General features: G+C 41.0%; 2 protein-coding genes across 2 annotated transcripts; one reads left to right on the forward strand and one right to left on the reverse strand.

The window, feature by feature from the left end:
* Nucleotides 1-244: 244 nt before the first annotated feature.
* Nucleotides 245-16,901, forward strand: LOC146553842 (dipeptidyl peptidase 9-like). The gene is made up of 21 exons (XM_085255088.1): nt 245-413; nt 1,723-1,806; nt 1,951-2,189; nt 2,396-2,508; nt 3,897-4,070; nt 5,399-5,570; nt 5,814-5,924; nt 6,538-6,666; nt 6,769-6,830; nt 6,943-7,043; nt 7,266-7,443; nt 7,541-7,700; nt 7,839-7,918; nt 8,565-8,717; nt 9,365-9,500; nt 11,187-11,332; nt 11,506-11,652; nt 11,749-11,901; nt 12,337-12,479; nt 13,155-13,266; nt 15,768-16,901. The coding sequence occupies exons 2-21, from the start codon at nt 1,751-1,753 to the stop codon at nt 15,858-15,860; spliced, it is 2,658 nt and encodes an 885-aa protein (XP_085111214.1). The 5' UTR covers nt 245-413; nt 1,723-1,750; the 3' UTR covers nt 15,861-16,901.
* Nucleotides 16,902-20,097: 3,196 nt separating this feature from the next.
* angptl4 (angiopoietin-like 4) lies at nt 20,098-26,357 on the reverse strand. The gene is made up of 7 exons (XM_085255055.1): nt 25,705-26,357; nt 24,824-24,934; nt 24,618-24,699; nt 22,042-22,155; nt 21,855-21,950; nt 21,390-21,674; nt 20,098-21,283 (listed from the first exon to the last, which is right to left on the reverse strand). Exons 1-7 carry the CDS (start codon nt 26,230-26,232, stop codon nt 21,099-21,101), a joined length of 1,401 nt encoding a protein of 466 aa, XP_085111181.1. The 5' UTR covers nt 26,233-26,357; the 3' UTR covers nt 20,098-21,098.
* Nucleotides 26,358-27,280: the final 923 nt, after the last annotated feature.

Genomic DNA, 27,280 nt, shown 5'->3' on the forward strand with positions numbered 1-27,280 from the left:
CATTTCTTTACAAAACAAAAGATGCTATGTACATCAAAATTATTGGTGACTTGCTAATTAGAGGCTTTCAGCCTTTTTGACATGGTCTCTGCTTCATCTTGAAGCTTTAAACATCAGGCATCAGCGCCTAACCTGGGAAGCTGTTCATGCTCAAATAAGGTGAGCAGTTGTAATACTGACCACAAAGTTCCTGCCGCCGCTGAAACCAGAGCAGCAACAGCGGTGCGGCTGAAAAAAGCACCGGGTTTGTACTCCACCAGTACGAATGTTCCGCCTCTTGAATCTTAGAGCCAGCTGCAATTTGAGTGTGGCCATTCTGGGCCATGGATACAAGCTCTAGCGGTCTCAAAACTGTTTATTGACATCGAGGTAATAAGGTTTGTAAGCCGGGTAAAGAAACAGTGGCCGAATTGGTGAGTGTTGGTTTAAATTTTAACTTCTTTCACAGAGCCTGTTTTTATAGAAAACCAGACACCGCTAGCTTGTGGCAACCTAGCTTCCAGCCCGGTTAACGGCAGCTAGCTTGTTAGCTTCAGAGCGAGAATGACAGAGGGGAACAGTCCTGTCAAAAGGCAGCGAAGGCAAACACGATTTAATAACTGTCTTTTGCTGCCTGTTTTTAAAATCTTTGGGGTTTTGTTGTTCACCTCATGATGTAAGTAACATCGGCTGAGTTTGAAATGTTCGCTCAAATAAATTTGCCGGTGTTTTTTCCCGGCGTGAGTGAGTAGTTGCAAATCAAGAACAAAGATCTATTGTAGGCAAGCTAACCTTAACTGTTACCATCAGCGGCACCGGTATTATTATTATTATTATTTTACCATTTCACTCTACTAATTTCCCATCCTTAATATTAAGCCTTTAAACGCTGTCAGGTATCTACCTGACTCAAATGGGCTCTTTCCGTATATTATTTTACAACTGGCACATAGGTCCCTGTAATTTTAACGTGTTTAGTAAGATCGAGGCCACGTTAAGTTAAATTTTAATTGCTAATAGGAGGATTACAAGGACTAGACATACGGTAATAACGTTACAGATGTTCTTCATCCAAGCGAAGATTTACGGTATGGCTATTATACATTCGTACATGACGATTAACAAATTATTGTTGAATTCGCTATTTAGGGCCATCTATACGAATTCTGTGGTACATGCTGGTTGGTGTTTTGATTGCGAGTTTGTTAAACACAGATGTAAGTGGCCTCACCATAATATTAGATTAGTCAACTATAATTACCAAAGGAGTAGCATCAGAAAAGCATCTCGGTTGTTTAGACAGTATCCCCCCACACAGGTGTTTGCGTCATATAATCTCTCACTAAACAGAGATTATAAAGGCAGAAATGTGGGCTATACTATAAATCCTGTATTTCACCTGAAGCTGAGTTGTAGATGTGGCAGCTGCTTTTGTGCTATCATAGACTTGCATATAAAAATCGTTCAGGGGATTTCACATCTTTAGTGGACACTGCAGTATGCAAGTATCCTTTGAAGTCTTAATAAAGGATACATTTTCCCCTCTGTTTGGGGCCCACTTTCTGTATTTGTGTTATGCACTGTGGCTCAATCTAATGGGACAAGAACAGCCTGGTGCAGACAGATTTCTTGACTGTGTCTAGCTTTTGTTATAAAGAATTGATGACCCAAATTCCAAATTTGCTAACTAATTTTATTTACAATTTTTTAACATTACATCTGTACTTCTTCTATTGGTTACAGATCTGACGTCAAACGTGTTAACCAGTGAATGCATAGAGTCAAGAAGGTCAGACTTTGTGACAATAAAGACGGTATCTGGACAAGGTACAGTGTTCATGTAGTCTCTCTGCCTTGGTTAAAAAAAACGGATGAATAATATTTAAACCAGTTCCAATAAATGAATGGCCTTGTGTAGGTGTGCCTTGGTTTCTGCACCACTTATCAGTTCTTTGTAATGTCAACGTGCAGCTGTGTGACTGTGAGCATGACGGCTGTGGACGGCCTTTCGGATAATGCAGAGGTGGTGGAAATGGAGGATGTGCCATCTCAGTTCTTTGTGGAGAAACACTCTTGGGAGGGCCTGCGAGATATTATCCACTGTAGCAGGAAGTACTCAGGCATGATTGCCAACAAGGCTCCCCATGACTTCCAGTTTGTGCAGAAAAATGATGAAAATGGACCCCACTCCCACCGGCTCTACTACCTCGGTAAGCCGCACAAAAATGCCCAGTATCAGCTTGTAATTGGTCATTTCTGTCTTTTTCTCAACTGTACTCCTTTCAGTTGACCTCAGTCATGCTTTTCTGCTCAAGGCAGCAGAGGATGATTGCCTCATAATACTAAAACAGTCACGGTGAAATGCCTGTTGTTTCTTGTTGACACTGCCTTTGTTGCTTTTCTTTGCGCTTACCAGGAATGCCTTATGGAAGCAGAGAGAACTCATTACTCTACTCAGAAATCCCCAAGAAGATTCGGAAAGAGGCCCTCTTAGTGTTGTCATGGAAACAGATGCTGGATCACTTTCAGGTGAATTCCCCATCTCTCCTCTCTCCTCTCTGTTTGTGCCACAACCAAACTACCCAGTATGTTGTTATTGAAGTCCAAAATACTATCCAACCACTATGAAGGGATGATGGGGCAGATGAAGGTGGTTTAATCATGTGTTTCTCATTTATTATGTTACATATAAATATATCGATTCATTAAAATCCTGAATCGATTTTTTAATATAAATTTATTTTGCCCGAAAAGCCAGAATCTCAGGTTAAACCTCACAAAATTTCAACAACCACCAAACAGCTAAATCAGTAAATGTGAGCAGGTACACGGATTCTGCACAAAGACGTAAACACAAAGCGCGGACCCGCCGACGCATCAGAATCAGTGAGATGTTGCCTTTCTCACCCGACGGCACGGACACTGTCGGGGCTGAAAGCCGACAGCTCGCTGATTCTGATGCTTCGGCGGGTCCGCGCTTTGTGTTTACGTATTTTTTGCACTAGATTCTGAGCTGCAGGTTTTATCTCTCTTCAACCAAAATTCACTGAACCAGCAGCAAAAGAAGCAGCATATTACGCTTCACATTTGATAAACATCGTCACGGATTCCTTCTTACTTTTGCTGCTTTGCTTCCACCACGATAAAATCACACTTCATGCACAGCTCTCTCTCTCTCTCTCTCTCTGTATACTTCAAGAACAGTTTCCCGTCTAAAAATCTGTTTTCTTTATTATTCGCTTGCGCACAATTATACCGTTGTTTACAGCGCTGTCGGCTGCTGTGTTTTTTTCCTTTTACTTACTTCTGTAAAGAAAGCCTCATTTCTGCCGTTCAATAGGCTACTGAACAAATTTAAACTTTTTAAAATTATGCAAAATTGCAAATCGCTTAGCTGTGTCTCTAATAAAACCTCTGTAACTTTCCTCTGCTTCACTTCAGCAGCATCAGGTGTTGTTCATATGTTGATTAATGGTTTTTCCTTTGTTTTTGATCTACTGCAGAATATTTGTATAAAATCCCAGGCCAGGAAAATCACCTTCATGTTTTTCTGTGTTTTATCATCAGCTACTTTGACACAAAGGCATCTGCTGTGATGCTTACACCTTTGATAAAGTCTCGCAAGTGTCAGCTTTCTTTTTATAGATAAATAAATATGGAAATGTACTGATGCATGATCTGAATTATAATATTTTTTACTGTCTGAGGCAAAATTTCCCCGATTCGAATTGATTCGAATCGATTCGGGACCTTGTGAATTGGAATCAAATCGATTCTAGAAATCAGTGACGATACCCAGCCCTAAATTTTTTACATATATGTACCGTTGCATATGCACAGGTTTACACAGCAAACCTCTAAAAATCCCTTTGGTAAATTCAAATCTTATCCACATGTTTTCCTGTTGTTGCTCTAAGGCTACGCCGCACCAGGGGGCATATTCTCGAGAGGAGGAGTTGCTGAGAGAGCGTAAACGTTTGGGAGCATTTGGTATTACATCCTATGACTACCATTCCCAGACTGGACTGTTCCTCTTCCAGGCTAGTAATAGCCTATTCTACTGTCAAGACGGTGGCAACAATGGTTTCATCGTGAGTACAGCTGCTCAATTTTTTGCAATTCTTAGATTCTCTTGATTAAAGAATGGATCAGTACAGCTGTGTAAAGACACTGTTATGTTAAATACATTACTTTGGCTCATAAACCTTTAAATACTGTGTATCCGTTCAATTAGAGGGATACAGTACCAAGGAATACCTGCAAGGTAGAGATGATCTCTATCTGTGAGTCTCCTGTCAGACTTTCTTCCAGACACACAGTCAGTGAATAGTGTTATTACATAGAATAATGTTATAAGTTATTACATTTCATGTGTTTGTGTGATTAATGGCTAGAGCAGGAATGTTAGACTGACTTTGCGTTGTGGGCCACTTTGTTCTTAAGTGGGCCGTGAAACTGAAACTCCCCTTTCTGTCAGTGTAAAGAAGTGTAACTGCACATTGAATCCCTCCGACATCTTAATATAAGTAATTTCCACAGTACAGCTCAGTTTTTACCCATCAGCTCTAAAAGGCTGATGGGGGTAATGCTATCACCCTGCCTGGTGGACAGACAGGCAAGCAATGGAACACCTGAGTTTGTGAATGCAATAACTCAAAAACAAGGTGACATAGGAGTTTCAAATTGGTGTATTGACTACAAATCTTGGGAGAGTTAACATGTTTTAGATGTCTATCAATAGTAAAAGCTGTAAAACTCGGTTTGGGCCTTGGATTAAGATTCATTTAGATTGTTTGTCAGAGGTGCACTTCAGGTCTTTCTCCCCCTGTGCTTGTGCCTTTTATAATTTTAATGCAGCTTTTTAACCTGCTTGAAGTAACAGGGATTTCCTTAGACCCTTGTACATTACACTGTATTTAAAGAGTTTTTGGAGTGCATGATGCTGCTGCTGAATCTTGATGGGTTTAGCAAGATAAAAAGAATAAACAAACTGGTCGAATAATAGATAAATGAGATTTGTATAAACATACAACAACATCCTCACTGGTAGGAGAAATTGCAATAGCTCGAATGCATTGAGTCACTTTACAAAATCATGAGCTGGTCTGAGTCACTGAAAATAACCACGTGCATCCATATGGGTGGTCTGTACTTGCTGTCATTTACTTGGCTGTGCAGACCAACAATCTCAAGCTGTTATTTGAGCTTCTCTTTACAACTCAACAAGTATTTCAAGTCAGCAGATGTTACAGACGGAGTTAACTTAGTTTACAGAACTCTTTTTGATTGTCCTGATGTCTTTCCTCTAAACTTCCAATTTTTTTTTTTCATGAATCAGGTTAATGTTTTCATAAGGCTCTCGCTCTGTCCACGTAACATTCAATTTCCTTTTGACTAAGACTGTTTTTGTTGGTTTTAGCAGTCAGCTCCTGTAAAGCCTATGGAGATCAAGACCCAGTGCTCAGGGACCCGTATGGACCCCAAGATCTGCCCCGGAGATCCAGACTTTATAGCCTTTATCAACAACAATGACTTGTGGATAGCCAACATTAAGACAGGCGAGGAAAGGCGACTCACGTACTGCCATAAAGGTCTGAAGACTCAGTTTTTTTTTATTTAAGCAGTATTTTTATTGAGTGAGCTTTACAAATTTCACACTATTAGTGTGTGTCTTGTTTTGGCACTTCATCTTCCCTGTTTTTTCTCATCCAATTTCACTTTGTAGCGCAGAGAGAAAACAACTTTGAGATCCCACATGTTCAGTTTTGTGTTTAGGCATATGAATATGGCATATGGATTTGAACCCATTTGCTAATTTATTCAATTTCTCCCAGGTTTAGATAATGTTAAGGAGGACCCCAAGTCTGCAGGTGTAGCAACTTTTGTCATACAGGAAGAGTTTGACCGTTTCACTGGCTACTGGTGGAGCCCCACAGCAGTAGAAGGTCAGCCGTATGTCTTTTTCCAATAGTACCAGCTCAGCTCGGCTCGACTCAGTTTTTAGGGTTTTCCATTAGGTGGTAGTACCTGGTACCAGGTACTTTTTAGTACCCGCTTGGCCAGGATTCCAAGTGACCTGAGATCTGATCCAAAAAATGTGATGTCATCAGACTGCATGCGGCCGATTGTCAGTCAGTGGCGTCACTCGATGAGTCATGAGAGTGTCTCCTTCACAAAAATCGAAGCTGCCATTTTTTAAACCTGGCAATGAGAAAAAACATTGTGGTCCCCGAGCCTGACAAAAAGCCATACACTGAGCAGCGGGTGTACCATCACCTCGATGCCCTCTATTGTTATGGTGTTCGTGTTGCATACAAATAATGTCGCTGAACTTTCAGCTGCACTGCTATAACGACCCCACGTACATTAGGTGGCACTCAATTGTAATGGAAAACTTCCGAAACTGAGTTGAATCGAGCTGCGTTGAGTTGAGCCGAGTAGGTTCTCGGCTCAATGGCTCTTACTAACAAAAGCAATTCTTAAGGAACAATTCTTGCAGCCCATGTTATAGGTTCTGTTTCTTTGGATAAATTGCGTTAATTGTTTTTCTCTCGTCAGACCCTAATGGAGGTAAAACAGTGTACCTTCTGTATGAAGAGGTGGATGAAACAGAGGTAGAAATTATTCATGTTCCATCTCCGGCACTTGAGGAGCGGAAAGCAGACGCATACAGATATCCTCGCACAGGTCAGTGCAGGTTTGCACAATGTATGCACAAGGATTTAGAGTAGTGAAAACATACGCACACATTTCTACAACTTGTATTTTTTTCTAATCTCTTATTTACAGGTAGCAAAAATCCCCAGTCTACACTTAAACTGGCAGAGATCAAGACAGATCATCAAGGAAGAGCAAGTGTCTCACTTCCTTTTCTTCACTTTTTTTCTACGTGCTTTAGCATCTTCATTCTTTAGCATGATCTTTATCTCACGTGTGCGTATGCATGTGTATGTGTATTTACAGATAGTGAGCACACACGACAAAGAACTGGTCGCCCCCTTTAACTCCTTGTTTCCTGGGACAGAATACATCGCCAGAGTAGGATGGACGAGTGACGGCAAATAGTGAGTGTTGCAAAATTCTGCCACTCTCAGAATAAACCAGCATAAGAAACTATCTGATTGAGAACCTTTTAAAATTGTAGCTTCAGTTTGGGAGCTATGGACGTACACAACAGTCTCGTTAGTTTTTACAGAAGTTGTACTGGAGGGAACTATTTTTCATTCACGATTGCTCATCATTCCATACAAATCAGTCTTTTGATCGTTGTCTGCTCTCTGTTGTAGTGGTTGGGCAGTGCTGTTAGACCGCAGTCAGAGGAAACTGCAACTTGTTCTGCTGCCACCCGCCCTCTTCATCCCAGTGACAGATGATCCAGCTCTAAGACAGGAGAGTCTGGAGGCTGTGCCCACTAACACGCAGCCATACATAATCTATGAAGAAACCACTGACGTCTGGATAAATGTAAATGTTTTCTCACAGCTCTCTATGGTTACCTTTAAAATAAACTGATTAAGTACATTTATAAATTCTAATTATGACGCTTTCTTTCTTTCTGCAGGTTCACGATATATTCTATCCCTTTATTCAAACGACAGAAGATGAGTTTACTTTCATTTGGGTAAATGAGTCTAAAACAGGTTTCAGCCATCTGTATAAAATCACATCCCAGTTACAACCAGGCTGCTACCGTTGGATAGAGGAATACCAGCACCTAGAGGGTACGAAACTAGGAGATGCCTCTGCATTGATTTGAAATGAAATAATCAGATTTTTTAGGCTGATATTACTTTTGTCTTTAGACTCAGCTGTTAGCGTTTACATTATAGAATGTTGATTTTTACTTTTTTGTCCTCCAGGAGACTTTAAATGTGCAATCAAAGAAGAGGTTACATTGACCTGTGGGGAATGGGAAGTGTTGGCAAGACATGGCTCCAAGGTGAGTGCCAAATACAAAAGAAAAAAAATCACACTTATGAGAGATACAGGTGAACTCAGTAAGAAAATATTTGGGCAGTTCTCAATTTTAATCTCAAGTAATGATCATGAATTTGGAGTGTTGATTCTAAATCCTAATTTTAGGGTGTTTATAAAAAGACTGGTGCTGCAGTGTCTGAAGTTGACAACAGATCCACATCAACTGACATTTGGTATTTCCCTGGAGATTTTCTGTCAGGCTTCTGCTGCAGTCAATTTCAATTTTTGCTTGTTTCAGGCATTTTTTTGTTTTCAGTCTGGGTAAAACAGATGGACAGAAAATGTCTAAACATGTTGACATGCAAACACCGTCAAATGCTACTGAAGCTGAAAGATGACAAGTTAACCTGATGCTACCTTTAAAAAAATCACTAGAACACTCAAATATACATGTTTGTTTGAAATGTACATTTTACTGTATTTTCTGTATTTTGTATTCTGGAGTTCAGCACCAATGCTGACTAGGTGTCAGCTTTTCTAAACTATTTAATATATTACTTGAAACAAAGATTTTCCACTGGCTTTATGGCATCTGAAATTGCTGTATTTTTGCTGAGAGCTGCTGTTTTCATTCACCTTCAAATGCTCTCTAATGTTTCCTTTGCTAGATCTGGGTCAATGAGGCAACAAAGTTGGTGTATTTCCAGGGCACCAGAGACACTCCTCTGGAGCATCATCTTTACGTGGTCAGCTATGAGTCACCTGGAGATGTGGTCAGACTAACTAAGCCTGGCTTCTCTCATAGCTGCTCTGTTAGTCAGGTACTATCATTTATTTGTGCACGTACCTGTTTGCTTAACTCTGTGTGCAAATTTCAGTAATCCAGCTGTTTATCCACCTGTTTTTTTTAACATGTTGCTCAACAGTTGAGTTGCTTTAACATATTTTACTGTTTTGAGTAGTTCTGGTGGGAACAAATACTTCAGTCAGTGCCAGAATTACATTTCAAATATATGAAAAATAAATAAATAAATAAATATAAGTGTTGTTGTCTTACACCTGGGGAAACAAGACCAGTCCAGATTAAGTACAGCTAATAGAGGATATAGAGAAGGTTTAAGTAAAGAGAGAAACTGCCTGCTTAAGAGCAGTGAGAAATAAAGCACTGGCTTGAAGGAAGCGTTTAACCTTCTCCAGGCAGGCAGTTACGACCTAACATCCTGATTACCCCACATACATATTTTATGAGGTTTTTTTACTCAGAAGTACCACTGCAGGACTTGGTTGTGCATTAGCAACAAAAAACTTAATTCGGGCCTGAGAGGGTTAAAGAGAGTGTTGACAGCATACTTGATAGTGTCTCATGTCGGGCTTTGTTGTAGTTAGTGATACAACTTTGCATCCCTCTTGCCTTTTATTTCCTTCCTCTTCTTTATAAGGCATCTCTTTCTCTTCTCTCTTCTTGCAGAACTTTGACTTTTTTGTCAGCCACTACAGCAACGTGAGTACTCCTCCCTGTGTTCACGTCTACAAGCTGACTGGCTCAGAAGGTGACCCGCTGCACATGGTTCCTGAGTTCTGGGCCAGCATGATGGAATCGCCAGGTAAACAGAGCCTGATGTAAAAAAGACCATGTAACATCGCTCGTACTAAAGACGGAGAGGCACTGCTTGTCAGCAGTGTGTACACTGAGATAGTATCCAAGAGCAACTGCATTCCTCTGTCTATAAGTGGTTAGTTCCAACGAAAAGTACTTGTTTGACGTTTTGTCAAACTAAAGGAAAAGTCAGCCAAGAGTCATTGTTTTAAAATCTCTCAAAGGATTTGATAAATTTGGTTTTCACATGGTAAATGTTTTGTTCCCTTTTTTTTAAAACCTCTCTTGCAGTTAAAAAATTACAAGTCTGGCATTAAACAAAACAAAGCCTCTCTGTGTCAGTATAGTTTTGTGCAGAGGATAGTCTGTCCAAGTGTGAGTGTTCATATCAGGAGACGATCCTAAACATCATCACATTTCTTCTGTTTCTGGGAGCTTTGGAACTCCTGAAATTTAAGGCTTAAAGTTTATTAACCTCTTTAATTCAAACTACTTATCATGGACCAAACCATCACAATGGATTGTCTGTGAAGGTTCTCAGTCATCCAGGTCATCGTAGTCAAAGGAGCTTGCAAAGAAAAGCGTCTGGACTTCTTTAAGTTGCTTGAAGACGTTTCACCTCTCATCCGGATGAGAGGTGAAACGTCTTCAAGCAACTTAAAGAAGTCCAGACGCTTTTCTTTGCAAGCTCCTTAATCACAATGGATTGAAAATTGCTCTATATAAATTTTTTTAGCACTACACCTTTAGTTAATGTAGTTTTCATTATATGGGTGTCAGCTTGAACAGTTTGTGCTTTGTTGGAAGAGTAGGAATTGAAGCAGAAGTCTTGATTTAGACTTTTGCAGGGAATTTTTGCAGACGGTGTAAACTATCTAGTGGCCGACATCGTTGCTAGCATTTATGCTTGTGCAGGTGCATTATGTGTAATTACCTTGTGGCCGTATCTTGGTGTTTTATGTGTGGCACCAGACGATAGACAGCATTTTATTTGTTTGTTTGTTGGTTTTGTTTTTTTCTGCCTTCATGTCCATTCCGATAAATTCTGCAATTTCCCACCTGAAATTTACTGACATTAGAGAGTCCTTACATTGATGTTAGAATTATGTTTCCTTGTATTTAGCCACTTAGAGAATAACAATCAATATACTAACTCAAAGTAGCCGAACATGCACAATGCACGAACAAGCAAATCACAGTCGATGCAATCTGTAGTTAAATTTCTAGAGAGGGGTGGTTGAGGTGAAGATTTCCCACTAAAACATAAATCCCTGTTAACCGCCACCCCATTGCAGGAGCTTCTACAGAGTTGCTTGTCATGATTGTGCTGTTAGCTGAAACAATGTTTTGAAGCTGTAAAAATCTGGCTGAGGGAATGAAAAATAAACCTGCAGCAGAGTCCAGCTGTGGAATATAGTACAGGTTCAAGAGTATCAGTAACCTTAAACACTAAAACGTTTCATTTTTTTATTCCCAAACAATCATTTAGTTCTGTAAAATGTTTTAGAGTGCTGAGGTTTTTTTCTGCTGTAACATTTGTTGACAAAGGGTTCTCAGGCATGCTGTATGAAGCACTTTGAGTAGAAAAGCTTTATATAAGAGAACCAGTCATTTCACAATTTACTTTTTTTTTATTACATAAAACCTTGTTTGCGTATGCCTAACCTGGTGACTGCTTGTTGATGTCATCCAGGTTGTCCGGGAGATTACAATCCACCTGAGATTTTCGACTTTCCGGGGAAGTCAGGCTTCCAGCTTTATGGGATGGTATACAAGCCTCACAACCTGCAGTCTGGGCGGAAACACCCCACTGTTCTCTTTGTCTACGGAGGCCCACAGGTTTGTAGCTGCATCTTATCCATCTTACTTCTAACTGTGTAATCATACGGCTTTGTTACATAAGATTTAATCATTGCTGCCTTCCCTTTGTGGCTAATAAATGCTGCTCTGAAAGTCTATTACTGTGTAAACAAAATGTTTCTAAGAATGTGATTATGTCTTTGTATATGTAGGTGCAGTTGGTTAACAACTCTTTTAAGGGCATGAAATACCTCCGCCTGAACACACTGGCTTCTCTCGGCTATGCTGTGGTTGTCATTGATGGGAGGGGTTCTTGTCAGAGGGGCCTTGAATTTGAAGGAGCACTGAAAAACAAAATGGTAAAGTTTGACACATACAAATAATAATCCAGTATCATTAAAGAAATAGATGTGATGTCAAAGCTCCAGCCGAAATAACTCTGTTTGCCTCTCCAGGGTCAAGTAGAGATTGAAGACCAGGTGGAGGGGCTGCAGTATGTAGCAGAGAAGTTTAACTTTGTGGACCTGAGCCGTGTTGCCATCCATGGCTGGTCCTATGGAGGTTTCCTTTCTCTCATGGGCCTCATCCAGCGACCCAATGTCTTTAAGGTTGGACTACCTGTTTACCCTCAAGCTGTCGTTTATTGTTAAAACCATATTAAACTTTTACCTATAGCCCAAAACATGCAGGCATTTGTTATTTAATGCAATATAAAGTGGAGAAATCATTTCTTAATTCTCCGTTTCCTTATTGCTCATAACCTCATTTGTGATGCAGTTGCCAGTTGCATCCACATGGTGTCTGTCTTGGAGTGTGTTAGCCATTAGTCATTATTAAGTAGAGATGTCTGCAGATACATCAAGATTTTTCTTGTGACATGCGTGCATATCAGATGTAAAACAATGACATCAGAATATACCATTAATAATCGTATTATAACACACACAGTAAGCCTAAACAATTACTCTCCTGCAAAGTGACTTCTTTCCAGATTAAGATGAATTCTTTTTCTTTTAATGTTATTTCTTTTCCATCCCTGACAGCTGGCTATTGCAGGTGCCCCAGTGACTGTGTGGATGGCCTATGACACAGGCTACACAGAGCGCTACATGGATGTGCCTGAGAACAACCAACAGGGCTACGAGGAGGGATCTGTGGCGCTGCATGTGGACAAGCTCCCTAGCGAGTCAGTACACACACACTCTTATTTAAGTTAACAAGAAAGAAAAATGTTTTTAAAATCAAAACGCACATTCTCTGCAGTTTCTCATATTGTCTCTGTATTTTAATAACGATTGTAGGATCTTTAATGTTATATTTTGGTTAAATGTGCTTCACATTTGGTCAGTCCGATTCCTGTGTGCAACTGACAGTTCAAACACTTCTTAAAAAAACCAGTCTCATTCTTATGAAACACCTTTAAATGTGACTCTTAAAACATTTAAACTCTTGAACTCGTGCTTGTGCATGCCACACCTTGCCTCTGTGTCCTTGGGCTACTTGGATCATTTTCATTAGCTGAGGAACGTTGAGTTATTGATGTTTCAGTAGCAGGGTCTTCCTTTAAGTCAAAAGCTGTGGATTATTATTATTATTATTATTTTTTGTATGTAAAATAAGTTCTGCAAACATTAAGATTGCATCCTGACGGAACCTCACTATTTAGGGTTCTAGCGATGACCTTAAAAACGTGATACTGAAAGAGAGAGTAAAAGATTTTTTACAACTGCATTTGTGTAATCATTCTGTAAATCTCTTTGTGCCACTTAAAACATTTGTAATGTTGGGAACATGTTTTTACTGTTCTCAGAACACGTATTCATTGCAGTTTAACTAATCACATCGTAACTCTCTTCTTCAGGCCCAACCGTTTGCTTATTCTCCACGGCTTTCTGGATGAGAATGTACACTTTTTCCACACCAATTTTCTAGTGTCACAGATAATCCGGGCTGGAAAGCCCTACCAGCTTCAGGTTTGTTTCATATCTTAAGAGCATAATACATGTGTGTGTGTATGTTTATGTTGTTCCAGCATTATCACAATCATGTTGTCCAGGATCAATGCTGCAGTTGATCACTTATGTTGGTTTGTTAGTGATAGTGAGTGATCGAACAACATCACTGGTCAGATGCAGGGCTGATCCTGGACCAACATTATTATTATGATAATATAGCCTATATGGTGATAATATAACATCACCAGCACTTGGATATCAGATCATGCTTCCAGAAACATAGAAGAAAGTGCACTTTTACTGCTAAGGGCCATCTTAGTTTTCACAGGATTTTCGCTTGTATCACTTATTTATAGTTCAATAAATTAACTTCAGTTAACATAATACAGTAGTTGGATTATATATTAGGATTAGGATTGTTGTTTTGAATTTTGAACCTTTAGTGTCAGTGGGCAGCTATTTCCATAATGACAGCCTCAATGCTGTGACACTTTGCATCGACAGCGTTCAGTGCGATCATGCAAAGCAGCTTCTTTTTCCTGCTGCGCTTTCAGTGCTTTCATTTGGAAATACAAGTTAACTCTTGAACCACTTCTCTGTCACCAACCAATCAAAATCAAGAAGTGTTGAGCTTCACAGTGTCAACTTCAACACGGGTAAAGGTTAAACGGCGCTTGTTTGTCCCTCATGGCCCAGTTATATATGGATAAGGGAGATGGTTTGTGTAACCTAGCAACAGCAGGTGCTAGGCTACAAAAACAACCTTTGTAAAGAAGGTCATGAGTGGCTTCAAAGGCAAAAAAGATATTTTCTAGATTAGATATGATTGGTTACAGTGGGGCAAAAAAGTATTTAGTCAGCCACCGATTGTGCAAGTTCCCCCACTTAAAATGATGACAGAGGTCAGTAATTTGCACCAGAGGTACACTTCAACTGTGAGAGACAGAATGTGAAAAAAAAAAATCCATGAATCCACATGGTAGGATTTGTAAAGAATTTATTCGTAAATCAGGGTGGAAAATAAGTATTTGGTCAATAACAAAAATACAACTCAATACTTTGTAACATAACCTTTGTTGGCAATAACAGAGGTCAAACGTTTACTCTAGGTCTTTACCAGGTTTGCACACACAGTAGCTGGTATTTTGGCCCATTCCTCCATGCAGATCTTCTCGAGAGCAGTGATGTTTTGGGGCTGTCGCCGAGCAACACGGACTTTCAACTCCCGCCACAGATTTTCTATGGGGTTGAGGTCTGGAGACTGGCTAGGCCACTCCAGGACTTTCAAATGCTTCTTACGGAGCCACTCCTTTGTTGCCCGGGCGGTGTGTTTTGGATCATTGTCATGTTGGAAGACCCAGCCTCGTTTCATCTTCAAAGTTCTCACTGATGGAAGGAGGTTTTGGCTCAAAATCTCACAATACATGGCCCCATTCATTCTGTCCTTAACACGGATCAGTCGTCCTGTCCCCTTGGCAGAAAAACAGCCCCATAGCATGATGTTTCCACCCCCATGCTTCACAGTAGGTATGGTGTTCTTGGGATGCAACTCAGTATTCTTCTTCCTCCAAACACGACGAGTTGAGTTTATAGCAAAAAGTTCTACTTTGGTTTCATCTGACCACATGACATTCTCCCAATCCTCTGCTGTATCATCCATGTGCTCTCTGGCAAACTTCAGACGGGCCTGGACATGCACTGGCTTCAGCAGCGGAACACGTCTGGCACTGCGGGATTTGATTCCCTGCCGTTGTAGTGTGTTACTGATGGTGACCTTTGTTACTTTGGTCCCAGCTCTCTGCAGGTCATTCACCAGGTCCCCCCGTGTGGTTCTGGGATCTTTGCTCACCGTTCTCATGATCATTTTGACCCCACGGGATGAGATCTTGCGTGGAGCCCCAGATCGAGGGAGATTATCAGTGGTCTTGTATGTCTTCCATTTTCTGATGATTGCTCCCACAGTTGATTTTTTCACACCAAGCTGCTTGCCTATTGTAGATTCACTCTTCCCAGTCTGGTGCAGGTCTACAATACTTTTCCTGGTGTCCTTCGAAAGCTCTTTGGTCTTGGCCATGGCGGAGTTTGGAGTCTGACTGTTTGAGGCTGTGGACAGGTGTCTTTTATACAGATGATGAGTTCAAACAGGTGCCATTCATACAGGTAACGAGTGGGGGACAGAAAAGCTTCTTACAGAAGACGTTACAGGTCTGTGAGAGCCAGAGATTTTCCTTGTTTGAGGTGACCAAATACTTATTTTCCACCCTAATTTACGAATAAATTCTTTACAAATCCTACCATGTGAATTCATGGATTTTCTTTTCACATTCTGTCTCTCACAGTTGAAGTGTACCTCTGGTGCAAATTACTGACCTCTGTCATCATTTTAAGTGGGGGAACTTGCACAATCGGTGGCTGACTAAATACTTTTTTGCCCCACTGTACACACACAAAGAGCATGTGTATTAATTTATAAATTAATTTGCTGATGTTGGTTGATTGCTCTGTTTTCATTTTTAAAGGTCTACCCCAACGAGCGGCACAGTATCCGCTGCCCTGAGTCTGGAGAGCACTACGAGATAATGCTGCTGCACTTTCTACAACAATACCTCTAAAATCAGACAACAGGGGACAAGTGAAGTCAAATTCCCCTCTTCCTTCTTTTACCCCTCCCAACTGTCCGCCCACCTGTATTCTCCATGACCTCCCCACCCCAGCCCATTTCTAACTGTTTACCCTGTCAGCAAGAAACACATCAGACACCCAGCAGCCACCAGCTCCTTTCCTCCCAACCAACTATTCGTCTCACTTCTGCATTACATTTCCTCCTTTCTGTCTTCTTCTGTTACTCAATTGCTCTCCCAGTCTTCTTCACGCCCCCTTCACCCCCATGTACAGTCTGGAGAAAGGTTTACGTGCACGACATGTGGTGTCCCACCCAGAAAGCCGAACAAAGACTTGTGAAGAAATGTTTGCAGGCTGTGTCAGTCTGACTCATTGCTCACTCACATCTTCATTTCTACAGCCACGATGGTTTCTGCCAAACGTTATCAAATTGTTTTCCCGCCCCCCCAAGCCTGTTTTGTTTACTCCAGTCAGAGGTAGAAGCGGTGGTTACAGTTCACAGATATGACATGGAAATGTGTCCGCGCATTTGCAGACGTAAACCTTTACAGTATACATGCATATGTAAAATACAGTTCATCTCATACATAAGCACAGACACTCACACCCACCCTCACAATAGCCATACATACTGTGGGTCTGTACCTCGGAGTTGGTGTAATAATCAAGAAAGGAAGAAAATCAAGGCTCTTCCTCTGTCTGTGTTTTTAGCGTTTGTTGTTTAAAATGAAATATTTTTATGGATTTTTATTCTTTTTTTTTTTTTTTTCATGAGTGCTGATGGAAGGCACTCATTGATGTTTTTGCGCCGTCTTACCCCGTCATATTACATTGCTCGAGATGTCTGCTTGCCTTCTTAACACATAATTTATATTTGCCAAAGTACCTCTTGACTCTTGATCATGCTGGTATTTCCCTTTTTTACTGCAATAAAGACAACAAGAGGGTGAGCACTGGAGTCTTACAACAGCTTTGTACCACCGAAATACAATTTGTACATGATAATGAATAAATGTATGAATCAATCACAAGCTTTCTTCTGGTGCAGTCTTATTGTTTTTCTACCTGTGAAGGGTTATATGTCTTGTTGTACTTCATATTTTCTGGGATTAAAAGGTTTTTTAAAATTATTATTTTAAATGTCAAGTGTGGCTTAAAGCCTCAATTAGACCCCCCGGCTCCTGTATTCCTCTTCACATCAGACCTGCACCTGACTTAAAGAAATCCACCTCAGCTACAAGAAGAGGGCTTTGAAGCTCCCCAAACATGTGGCAGCTGATGCTGTGGTAACCTTTAGATGTATTGAGTGATGCTTCATATTGATTTGGGAGCACCGCAGAGACTTAACTGGATTCCACTGCCCTTAAAATCACTTCAATAAACAAGCAGGCCTTTGGAGAAGAAGGAAATGGCAATATTTGATCCTTTGCTTGTTATTGCAAGCCTCTAATCAGCCATGTCTTATGTGATGGACCGTGCAGTGAAGGAAACTTAGGCACAGGTTAAAGTCCAAAAAATGATTTTTTATTTAACCCAAAAAACATAATTGGTTAACTCATGCAAAAAGAATCAAAATCTTGGGCCCATAAAAGAGGTCAAACTAACAAAACTCTACTCAAAGTTGACAACACAACTGATAACTCAAACAAACTGACCTAACTTAACGAGACAAAGGGGAAACTTAAATAGTGGCTGATCAGCCCACAAAAACAGGAAAAGGGGTAAAACACACAAAACCTAACTAAACCAAACATAATGAACTCCAATTCCCCCCCCATGGTCCCGAGTTATGGCGTGAACCAATTTGTAGCCTTCCTTTAAACCTCGCTCCGCCCCTTTTCCACCTCTTGGCTCCTTAATCAAGGGACTGGAACAGCTGCAACTATGGTAACTCAGAAAACAAAAGATTAATCATACATAACAGTGTAAACTAAAATGTGCGCACTTATTTTAGAATGCAGCGTTATGTGGATATATGAATTAACTAAACCAAAACCAGTTATTTATTGTCCTGTAAATAAATTCCTATATTTAAAGAAAGAAATGTGAATGCAATGTTACTTATAAGCCTCTACACTAACATGGTGGGTATTACCACTGTGTGGCTGTAAGTGCAGCCATCACATCTTATTAGTGCAATTAGACATTTAGGCATGTAGCCATGGTCAAAGCAGCCTTTTAAAGGTCAACCTGGACAATAGAATAAGGAATGAATAGTGATTTAAGTGACTGTGATTCAGAAACTGCTGATCTACTTGGATTTTCAAGCAAAATCTAGGGTTCATAGAGAATGGCCTGTTGTCCAAAACTGGACAACAGAAAATTGGAGAAATGTAGTCTGGTCTGATTATTCTGCAGCAAAATTCAGATGGTAGGGTCACAATTTGGCACAAATAGCACGAAAGCATGGATCCATCCTGCATTATATCAATGGTTCAGGCCAGTTGGCGCACTTTTATGGCCCTTGGCACCAACTGAGCACCATGGACCTGAGTATTGTTGAGCGTGGATCCATCTTCTGATGACTGCTTCCAGCAGGATAACACACCATGTCACAAAGCTCAAATCAAACTGGTTTCTTGAACATGACAATGAGTTCACTGTACTCAAATGGTCTGCAGAGTCACCAGATCTCAATCCAATAGAGCACCTTTGGGGTGTGGTGGAAGGGGAGATTCCCATCACAGATTTGCAGCAGCTGTGTGATGCTTTCATATCAATATGGACCAAAATCTTTAAAGAACATTTCAAACATCTTGTTTAATCAGTGCCATGAAGAATTAAGGCAGATTCGAAGGTTAAAAGGGGGTCCAACTTGGTACTAGCATGGTGTACCTAATAAAGTGACAGCTGAAAACTGGTTAGATTCGTTTAGTGAAAGGTCTTGATTAAGGTTAATCAAATCTGTCTACCAGCTCCATTAAAGCTAATGAATTATTCTGCTTCATCTGGTGTGTGCTTAATTTGTTTAAAACAAACAAACAGAAACACTGGACTGTTTCTTGGTAGGGAGTACAGCCAGACCGCTAATGCTTTGGATTGTACTGGCACTGTTCCCGAAAGAGCCAAAGAGAACAAAACAGCAGGAGGTCAACACAAATAAACCAAAAGCGCCTTAAGTGAAAGCTTTATTTATTTATTTATTGTTCAAATTAAAACTCTACTTAATTTATAGGCCCACCTTGACTTTGAACCATGAAAATCATTTTAGCAAGTTTACATTCATTCATATAAAACTTTGCAAATCAAATGGGAATAACAATATTTAGACTATCCCAATGTCTGGGCTTAGAAGCCCCCCACCACCACGACCAAAAAAATAAATAAAAAAATAGAGAGATATTTAAAGGTGTTAGACAAATGCAAATAGGTTTGTGTTGCCACAGTTTCTTAATATGCCCTAAAAGTACATTTCAAGAATAAATTGGTTTTAGTTTTGATTTAGAGAGTTGCAGAAAGAACACTTTAAATGCATGCTAAATGAAAAAAATGGTAAACCTTATTTACCAAGGTTTAAAAAAACGAAAACAAAAACCTGTTCCCATGCCTTACAGTCGCCCGAGCAGACAGTCACCACAACAAGTCACCAAATGCTTTCCATTTGCAGGAAGTGCTGTCCCGTTCTTTTTACATCACCCAAGCTGTGACATCAGGCCGTCGACTTTCACTGGCAACACCGTAGCCCAGAAGAGAAAGGCGAGTTGAGATGAGGGTAAACTCCTTCAGATCAGCTGTCTCAGATGTTGATCTTGACCCGGCTGTCAGTTCTCGGAGGATCACTGTGGATGAAGCACATTAACAGTAAGCCTGACAAGGATGTAGAAGGTGGTGCTCTGGAAATTAAAGCTGACACCTTGGAGCTACTAAGGTTTGCTTCCAGGTATAAGCTGCTGATCGAGAGGTCTGCTACGTGCGGCTGCGGTTTAGTGCAGATGTGTGTTTGCGCGGTTAGCAAACTCAGTGTTGTGTTACAAGTGTAAGAAAAATAAATATCAGTTTAATTACATGAGGTAGCCACAATGTGAAATCAGACTACATGCCTTGCATCACATCTTGGTTATGGATTTACTGCAAAATGCAAGAAGTTTTCTTTCCCACTGTCGCCCTTGGTCATCTGATTCTTGGGGTTTTGCATGTACAGCATCTTGAGGTGACTGTTGAGGTTTGTGGCTGTGTAAATAAAACTGAATTGCATTGAACATAACAGAGATAAAGTGCACACAGATATTGGTTTCAATCAGTTTTATTGGCTCTTTATGGCCCCAAATCTTTCTCTTAAAAAAAACCAGAACATAAATTACAAACAGCATATATAGATAGATAGATATATACATTTATCAGGTGATTTTTTTTACAACATTTAAATAAGGAAAAAAAACATCTACAGTAGCTCTCAAGTCTTAAGGACACAGATAATATCACTGGACAACAGTAACAGTTATAGTTATGAAAACAGTCCTTCAAATACTACTTACAAAAACTCGTCTTAAAAGTAGTCAATATGACTTATTATCAACAACATCTCCACAGGAAAATCAGAACAACTCAGTTAAGAATAGTTTTCGACTGATTCAAATTTGCAGGCAGAACGTGCAGTATGTGGTACAAAAGGCTGGAACAGTGTTTCTGCATCTAGTTTACAGTGAAGTACAACTTTACACAATGCTTCTGTCGTCATGTTCACGTAGAAAATGACTGTTTTAATTAAGTCTCCATTTGGTCTGCCCCATTGGGTTTAAAAGGCTTGCTTGATGCATGCTGCATGGTTTTTTTCTTTCCTTTTTATTAAAAATCTGACAGTCCTTGCTACATTCAAACTTATCAACAGACCGCATACACAGCTGACACCTCACATGTGATGAGGAGTCTGGACTTGTTGGAAAAGCTTCTTTGCTTACAGCTCACTGGACAGGCTGGGACACGCTGTGATGGGACGTCCTGTTGACTGGGAGCACCAGCTTCAAACCAGCAGAAAGAAACTGCGCAATGCTACGACATATTAATTTTTTTTTTAAATTCCATTGCACGTTTTAGCTTTGTCTCTTCTGTGGTCATCAATGCTGGGAAGGAATCTGCTCATCTTCTCTGGAGAACAGTCCTGATTTTGAGGGCTGTAGCTCTCAGATTAAGTCCCTAAAGGGAGATAACCAAGGAAGTGGCAAGCTCTACCTCATCAACCAATAGTTCTGCTTCTTACAACCCTTCTTGTTTTTGCCTCGTCTGGTTTTTTATGATTTGCTCTCGATTGCAGCGGGAGCAATCATCATCATACTGGATTTCAAAGGGTAGTAACGGCCTCTCCAAGTCTTCCAGAAGATGCCTTGCTTTCTCTGGTGCCGCTGCTTGGGAGGAGGACTCTGGAAATATCTGCCATTCAAGTTGGAGCGCCCACAGTTACTGAACCACCAACCACCTAGAAAAAACAGGACGATATTAGGTTAGTTGATGCGTTTTTACTGGACTCTATGTGAGCCACATCACGAGTTAATATCTGAAGGATGTTCATCATTGTATCTTACCAGAGAGGTGCTTGGCACAGTTGGTGTCACTTTTCTGGTCATTGTCCTGGTCATGGGTGGAAAAAGGCAGACCAGAGGCGGTGTCAGTGGCCAGGGAGCTCTCGAGGTCACTGAAAGTGCCACCCTTCTGAATCTGGAGGGAATATTTGGTTTCCTGTCCGCCCAGTTGGAACGGGAGACGGACGGTTGCAAGGTCATCCACCCAGTCAGAGAGCTTGATGTTGAGGATGAAGCTGCCATCTTTGGCAATAGAGTAAATCTTCTCTAAACCTAACCAGAACTCTCCTGGAGAGGAAGGAAAGAAGAGGAGTTTGAGCTCTGTTTGCATGTGGTCCATTTCAGGTTTAAGTGCTAAAATGTTTTTGGAGGGTATTTCTGTCCACTGATGCAACGTTACTAAAAGGCAGATAACCTGTCTGAACACTGTACCAATCAGCCAGTGAAATAAAATTCAAAAGCATTTACCATTCAGGCTGCCGAAGCCTTTCTCGTAGGCATCCCACAGCTGGTCAAAGTCCACTGAACCATCTTGGCGCCTCTGAATCACTGTCCATCCGCCGTCTGGATAGAAAAACAGAGAAAGAATGATCAGAACATATTCCATCTGATGAAACAGCAGGTTCAAAATCTAAAGGAGTTTTGCTCCACGTACCAGCTGTCATCTCACAGAAGACTTCAAAGGGCTCTGAGTTTGCTGGCTGGATGGTGTACACCCCACTGGTGGTCTCTCCTCTCATGAACAGCTCGTGACAGTCCGATGCCGTCTCTGGAAAAAGAACAAAGAAGAAGGAAAAAAAGTTAAAACTTGGACTGTATCACGGATGCCTTTTTCCCTGGATGTGCTTTAGACATGCTGCCTTTTTAGTCCAACCGCTGTGTTCAGATTTCGCCCCAGCTCCCTCAAATGTTTTTATTTTGGTTATCCTACCCAGCTTTCAGAAATAGGTCATTCACAGTTAGTGAATCTTTCAGTAATGGGCTGCTGCACACTTCGAGTAGAGTGTTTTCAAATAAGACTATATCTCCAGGGGAAAGAAAAATAAAAGCTTATCACTATGTCTGGAGATATGAGTGTGTTCCTGATAAAAACAAAAAACAAAAACTTTGACCTAGCTTTAGCAGGACTGTTGTAAACATGACCTTTCTCCCAGTTCCCAGGCAGCCTGCCCTCTTTAAGTGCTGGGCTGTGCAACCTATAGAGTTACATACTCCTATCCTTTACATTCCTCTACAAACCCCCCGCCCTCTCGCTCGTGCATCCGACCCCCTTCCTCCCCCTTGGCTTGTCACACCTCCCTCACGTGCACAGCAGCCGCTTGGTGACGAAGATGTGCATGGCTGCTGCATGCATGGGGAATGATCACAGCGTGGTGTAGGGATGAGGGGGGCTGTTATTGTATGCAGAGCAGGGGTCTCCAGAGCTGGCACGTGCTTTAATAAGGGATGAGGCTAATTGCACCCCTGGCATAATCCTTTTTTAGTAAGGATGACATCATGTAGTGCAGTTTAATATCCTGCCAAAGCCTCGTCACAATTTACTGTGCATATATATAGATTTAAATTTGGTTGTTCTAGTTGTTTCAGTGAAAGCTCATCAGCTGATCACACAGTAGCAAAATCTGTTTGTGTGAGGTGACCTTTTCTTCTTTAGAGAAATGAACTCTTGTTGTGGTGACTGTCTGCTCAGGGGTCAAGGGTTCTCCTGAACTTTAGCACATTTCTAATTCATTATAATTGGAAATAAGGAGGAGATGGGGTGGCTGGGAGGTGCACAGGGATGGGGGAGGAGAGGACGACCAAAGGGAAAGGAGGCTCAGGAGGAGGAATGCCTGTTTGATTGTTGTAGGGCAAAGGTTGCTCATTCTTCAGGGATGTAAAAATGTTTGTTTAACAGAAAAAGGTGGGACATCTTGGAAATGGGGAGGAGGTGAGTGTCTTCAAAACAACATACGATATCTGTACAAAGTTCAGAGATAAATTTAGCTTGCCTTTCCCCTTTGTTTTCCTTTATTATTATTATTATTTTTATTTTAGTTAAGACCCAAGGTGAGAAATCTGAACATGAGTCCAAGAAAACCTTGTTGCCCTTTCCCTCCTCCACAGCGCAGAAATGATCTGCGCGTAATCCTGGCATGCTGTCTGACCCTGACTGAATTCTCCCAGAGACCAGCAAACTTTCCCCCAGTTGAAACCTTTCCAGAATAACTCTCCCCCATCCCTGAATCCTGCAGATGTCAGAGCTTTATGGTGTAATTGTGATTTCAATGACCGAACTCTAATGTTACCTCAGCCACATTCACCTTTCACCTAGTTCACACACATGGCTATTACAACCCGAGAATTCAGTTTGAATATATCATTTTCCATTTGTATTCATTCATAATTACTGCAATTATTCCATATGTGCAGATTTCAGCGTTATTTAAAACTAAAAAGGAATAAAATGAGATCTATATCTAATCTGATAGAAAGCTCAGAGTTTCTTATCGCTTCCCCATTTGTTCAGCATCCAGTCCAGTCTGGATGAAACCAGTCATTCATGCTGGTTCAGTCACAGCAGCTGTTTGGCGTGCCTGCAGTCTGAGAGCCTTTCATAATTACTGTAAACCACAGTATCAGAGGTGCTGACTAAACACCTTACTAATTTCCCGTACAACTCCTGCAGCGATATTCCAGCAACTTCCTGTTGCTATTGTGATTAAAATCCCTCAAATGTACGATAGACTCAGCTTACAATTAAACAAACAAACAAACAAAAAACCCCAAATCTATACTTTATATTTTAAATATGTTGTACACGTGACTGTGTTAACCCTCTCAGGCTCAAATTAAGTTTTTTGTTGCTAATGCACAACCAAGTCCTGCAGTGCTACTTCTGAGTAAAAGAAACTCATAAAATATGTATGTGGGGTGATCAGGTTGTTAGTTCTTAACTGTTGCAAATCTGCAACGTCTGCCTGGAGAGGGTTAATGCTATATCGTATTTAACGAGTAATAATAATATTTCAGTCGCTCTCAGGGATTGCACCTGTTGGTATTTTTGGCGTCACGCTGAGCTGATAAGCTTGTCCCGAATTAATTAGTTTCCTTGATTTTAATTGCTAGTGATTTAAGCTTCTTTGTGGCCTTACTAGACAGATGGTCTGTCACATTTGGCGTCAGATTTTGTAGAGTCGACTTAAGACAGTGTCAAGGGGGGGATTTTGGACGCTTTTTGGCTTTACTTACCGGCCGGCGAGTCGCGCTGCTCCGCGACACCACCCTCGGATTTGCTGCTCCGCTGGGAGGCTTTCTGTCTTGACTGCTGGATCTGAAAAAGGTTGCAAATCAGTGATGAGACAAAAAAAAATGACAAAATAATAATAATAATAACGATAAAGATGTTTAAAGAATTTTTTGTGCAAGCAGTGTGCGTAAATGTGGCGCCTGCTTACTTCACTCTGCAGGGTCCTGATGCGCACGTTCTGTTTGTCAAGCTTATCCTGCTGAAGTCTGATGCGCTCCATCAGATCATCAATTCGTCTGTTCTGGGCCTCCAGCATGAGCTGACAGAAAAATATGACACAGGTGCAACAATATTAATTATTATATCATTTTTATTCGACGACGTGTTTGTGCGTAAAATAAATCCATCGCTCAAAGGAGGTCCTCCAGTTAACACCGCAAATAGGGTACCCGTAAGTTTCAAACTGTTGCTTGAAACTTGTTATTTTATCCTACAATGACAAGCCAATAGTGTGTAGGTGTAGTTATGTAACCCATTCGCCGCTCGGGATTTTCCAGCTCACCATACAAAGCTCTCCGACTCACACAATGCTTTGTAAACGAAGCTTTGCTAAGAAAGCAAAACTTTCATGAGCCCCTTCAGTGTCTGTGCTGCAAAATGCAACGGAACGGAAAATTCTTGCATCTGATGCTGGCAGAGCCTTTTTATCCGGCAGCTCTGTCTGCACGTACTGCACGTTTATCCGCGCCTGCAGTAGTAACCTTCCACTCCGGCTTACCACCACCCGCTGCTTACGCTCTGTTTAATTTTATTTAGGACCACTGAGTGTTCAGACACCCCCCACCCCACACACACACAGACACACACACCTTGTAATCCTTGGATGCTGTAAATCCACTGACTTGATAACCAGTGCAAAATCCCTTTGTACTTTGAGGGGCCTACATGGAAGTATCTTAACTCTAAGAAAAATGGTTTGCACACAGTGGAAAAGCTTCATTTCAGATAATTTCCCTCCCAGACTAACTTTCATTCAACTTATCCAACATAGTTCTAATGATCATCATTAACCTACACACATAATCTTACCTGGATGTTGTGAGCATCACTGCTGTTCTTGGCACCAGCATTCATGTCAGACATCCCTCCATTTCCCTGCAACATGCCGTCCACCTTCTCCTCCAGGCGGCTGAGTCTTTCACTCATTGTCCTTCTCTCCTGCTGCATCTCCTCTGCCTTATCCCTCAGCTCGGCTGTGACATTCAGCACCTGCCCCTCTCTGTCTTCCAGTCCCTGGGCCCGAGCTTTCAAAAGCTCCCCCTCTGCTTGTAGCCTCTGGCTTTCCTTCCCCAGTTCGCTCACAGTGCGATTGAAGACTTTCAGTTTGCTTGACAGGTCCCTCATCTGGATTTTAGTTTTGTCCACATGCTCCTTCAGCCCCTGGCCCAGTTGCAGGAGGCCGTGGGCAAGGACGTTAACATCATCCCATGCTGCATACTGGACACGCTTCTCCTTGGTAGCACCACCAGAGCTTGAGGCTCTTTTCCTCTCCACTGGGAAACTTGTGGCCATGAGCACCACCAGGCAGAGAGTCAGAGTTGCCAGTGTTGTCTTCATTTCTGCCGTTTTACTAAACTTCTGAAATACGTCTGTAAACTGTGCACAGAATTGTGCAGTGTCCTGCCTTCTCTTCTCGAATTGGATCTGATAGTTCAGGTTCCTGGATAAACAAGCTCAGTGCTGCTATTATATAGTTTCTCAGCCGTCAAGTCAAAGCTGTGAGCCGCCTGCTATTGGCCAGCTGAGGAGAAGGAGGCGTGCAGTCACTCTCAGGTTTCTGTCCCTCCTCCACCTCTCTGTTAACTCTTCCTGTCAGAGGCTGACGCCAGAAATGATAAAGTGGTGTTCATCTCTGTGCGCTGGGAGACAGGACAGTTGTGTACCCTTCTATGATTTGTAATAGTAGTATAGTCTGATCATTATGATTGTAATATGATTATGAGTACATGAACAGTTGACAATGATATCAGAAGCCAGATAAAAGGTTATATTCTTTGATGAACAATGTGGTTCTGTGTTTGGTGAGTTTGTGCTGGATAAAGATGAAGCACAGACCTTTACTGAGCTTCTTCATTGTGTCCTTAGTTCATGCTGACAGTGAAATAGCTGAACTTCTTTTATTCATCATTTAAAATCAAGCCAGCATTCAATTTTCTGTGTTCTTCTGTACTCGCTTGTATTATTTAGTTCATGTGCCTCATGCTGTTTTTATTTTAGCAGATAGCAAGCTGTGAAAATGTCAGAGTCAAAATGTTACAGCTGTGATTCAAATTAAAAATACGAGAGAAGGTGCACGATGACCACAAATCTATCCATACCTGAATTCTAAATTAATCTCTCTTCACAGTAAACTTTGAAATATTTAAAATTCATACCACTGAAATGAAACCCATTAATCTGAAACGAGCGTCTTTAGCTGAATATTTTTATTCATTAATGGATTTATTGTTGAGCAACTTACATTTTTTATTAAATGTCAGAAAACAGTGAAACCGCACGTTTGTCCACTGAAATCTTAAATTATCTTTTGTGTTAAACACTAAAAAAAAACCTCACAATCACCCAGTTTCCAAAAATATAAATAATCTTCAATTATTCATCTTGG

The sequence above is a fragment of the Mchenga conophoros genome, linkage group LG18, assembly GCF_057382185.1.
Source record: "Mchenga conophoros isolate Kocher_MC1m ecotype Shallow Benthic linkage group LG18, M_conophoros_male_GT1.1, whole genome shotgun sequence".
NCBI lineage: Eukaryota > Metazoa > Chordata > Actinopteri > Cichliformes > Cichlidae > Mchenga > Mchenga conophoros.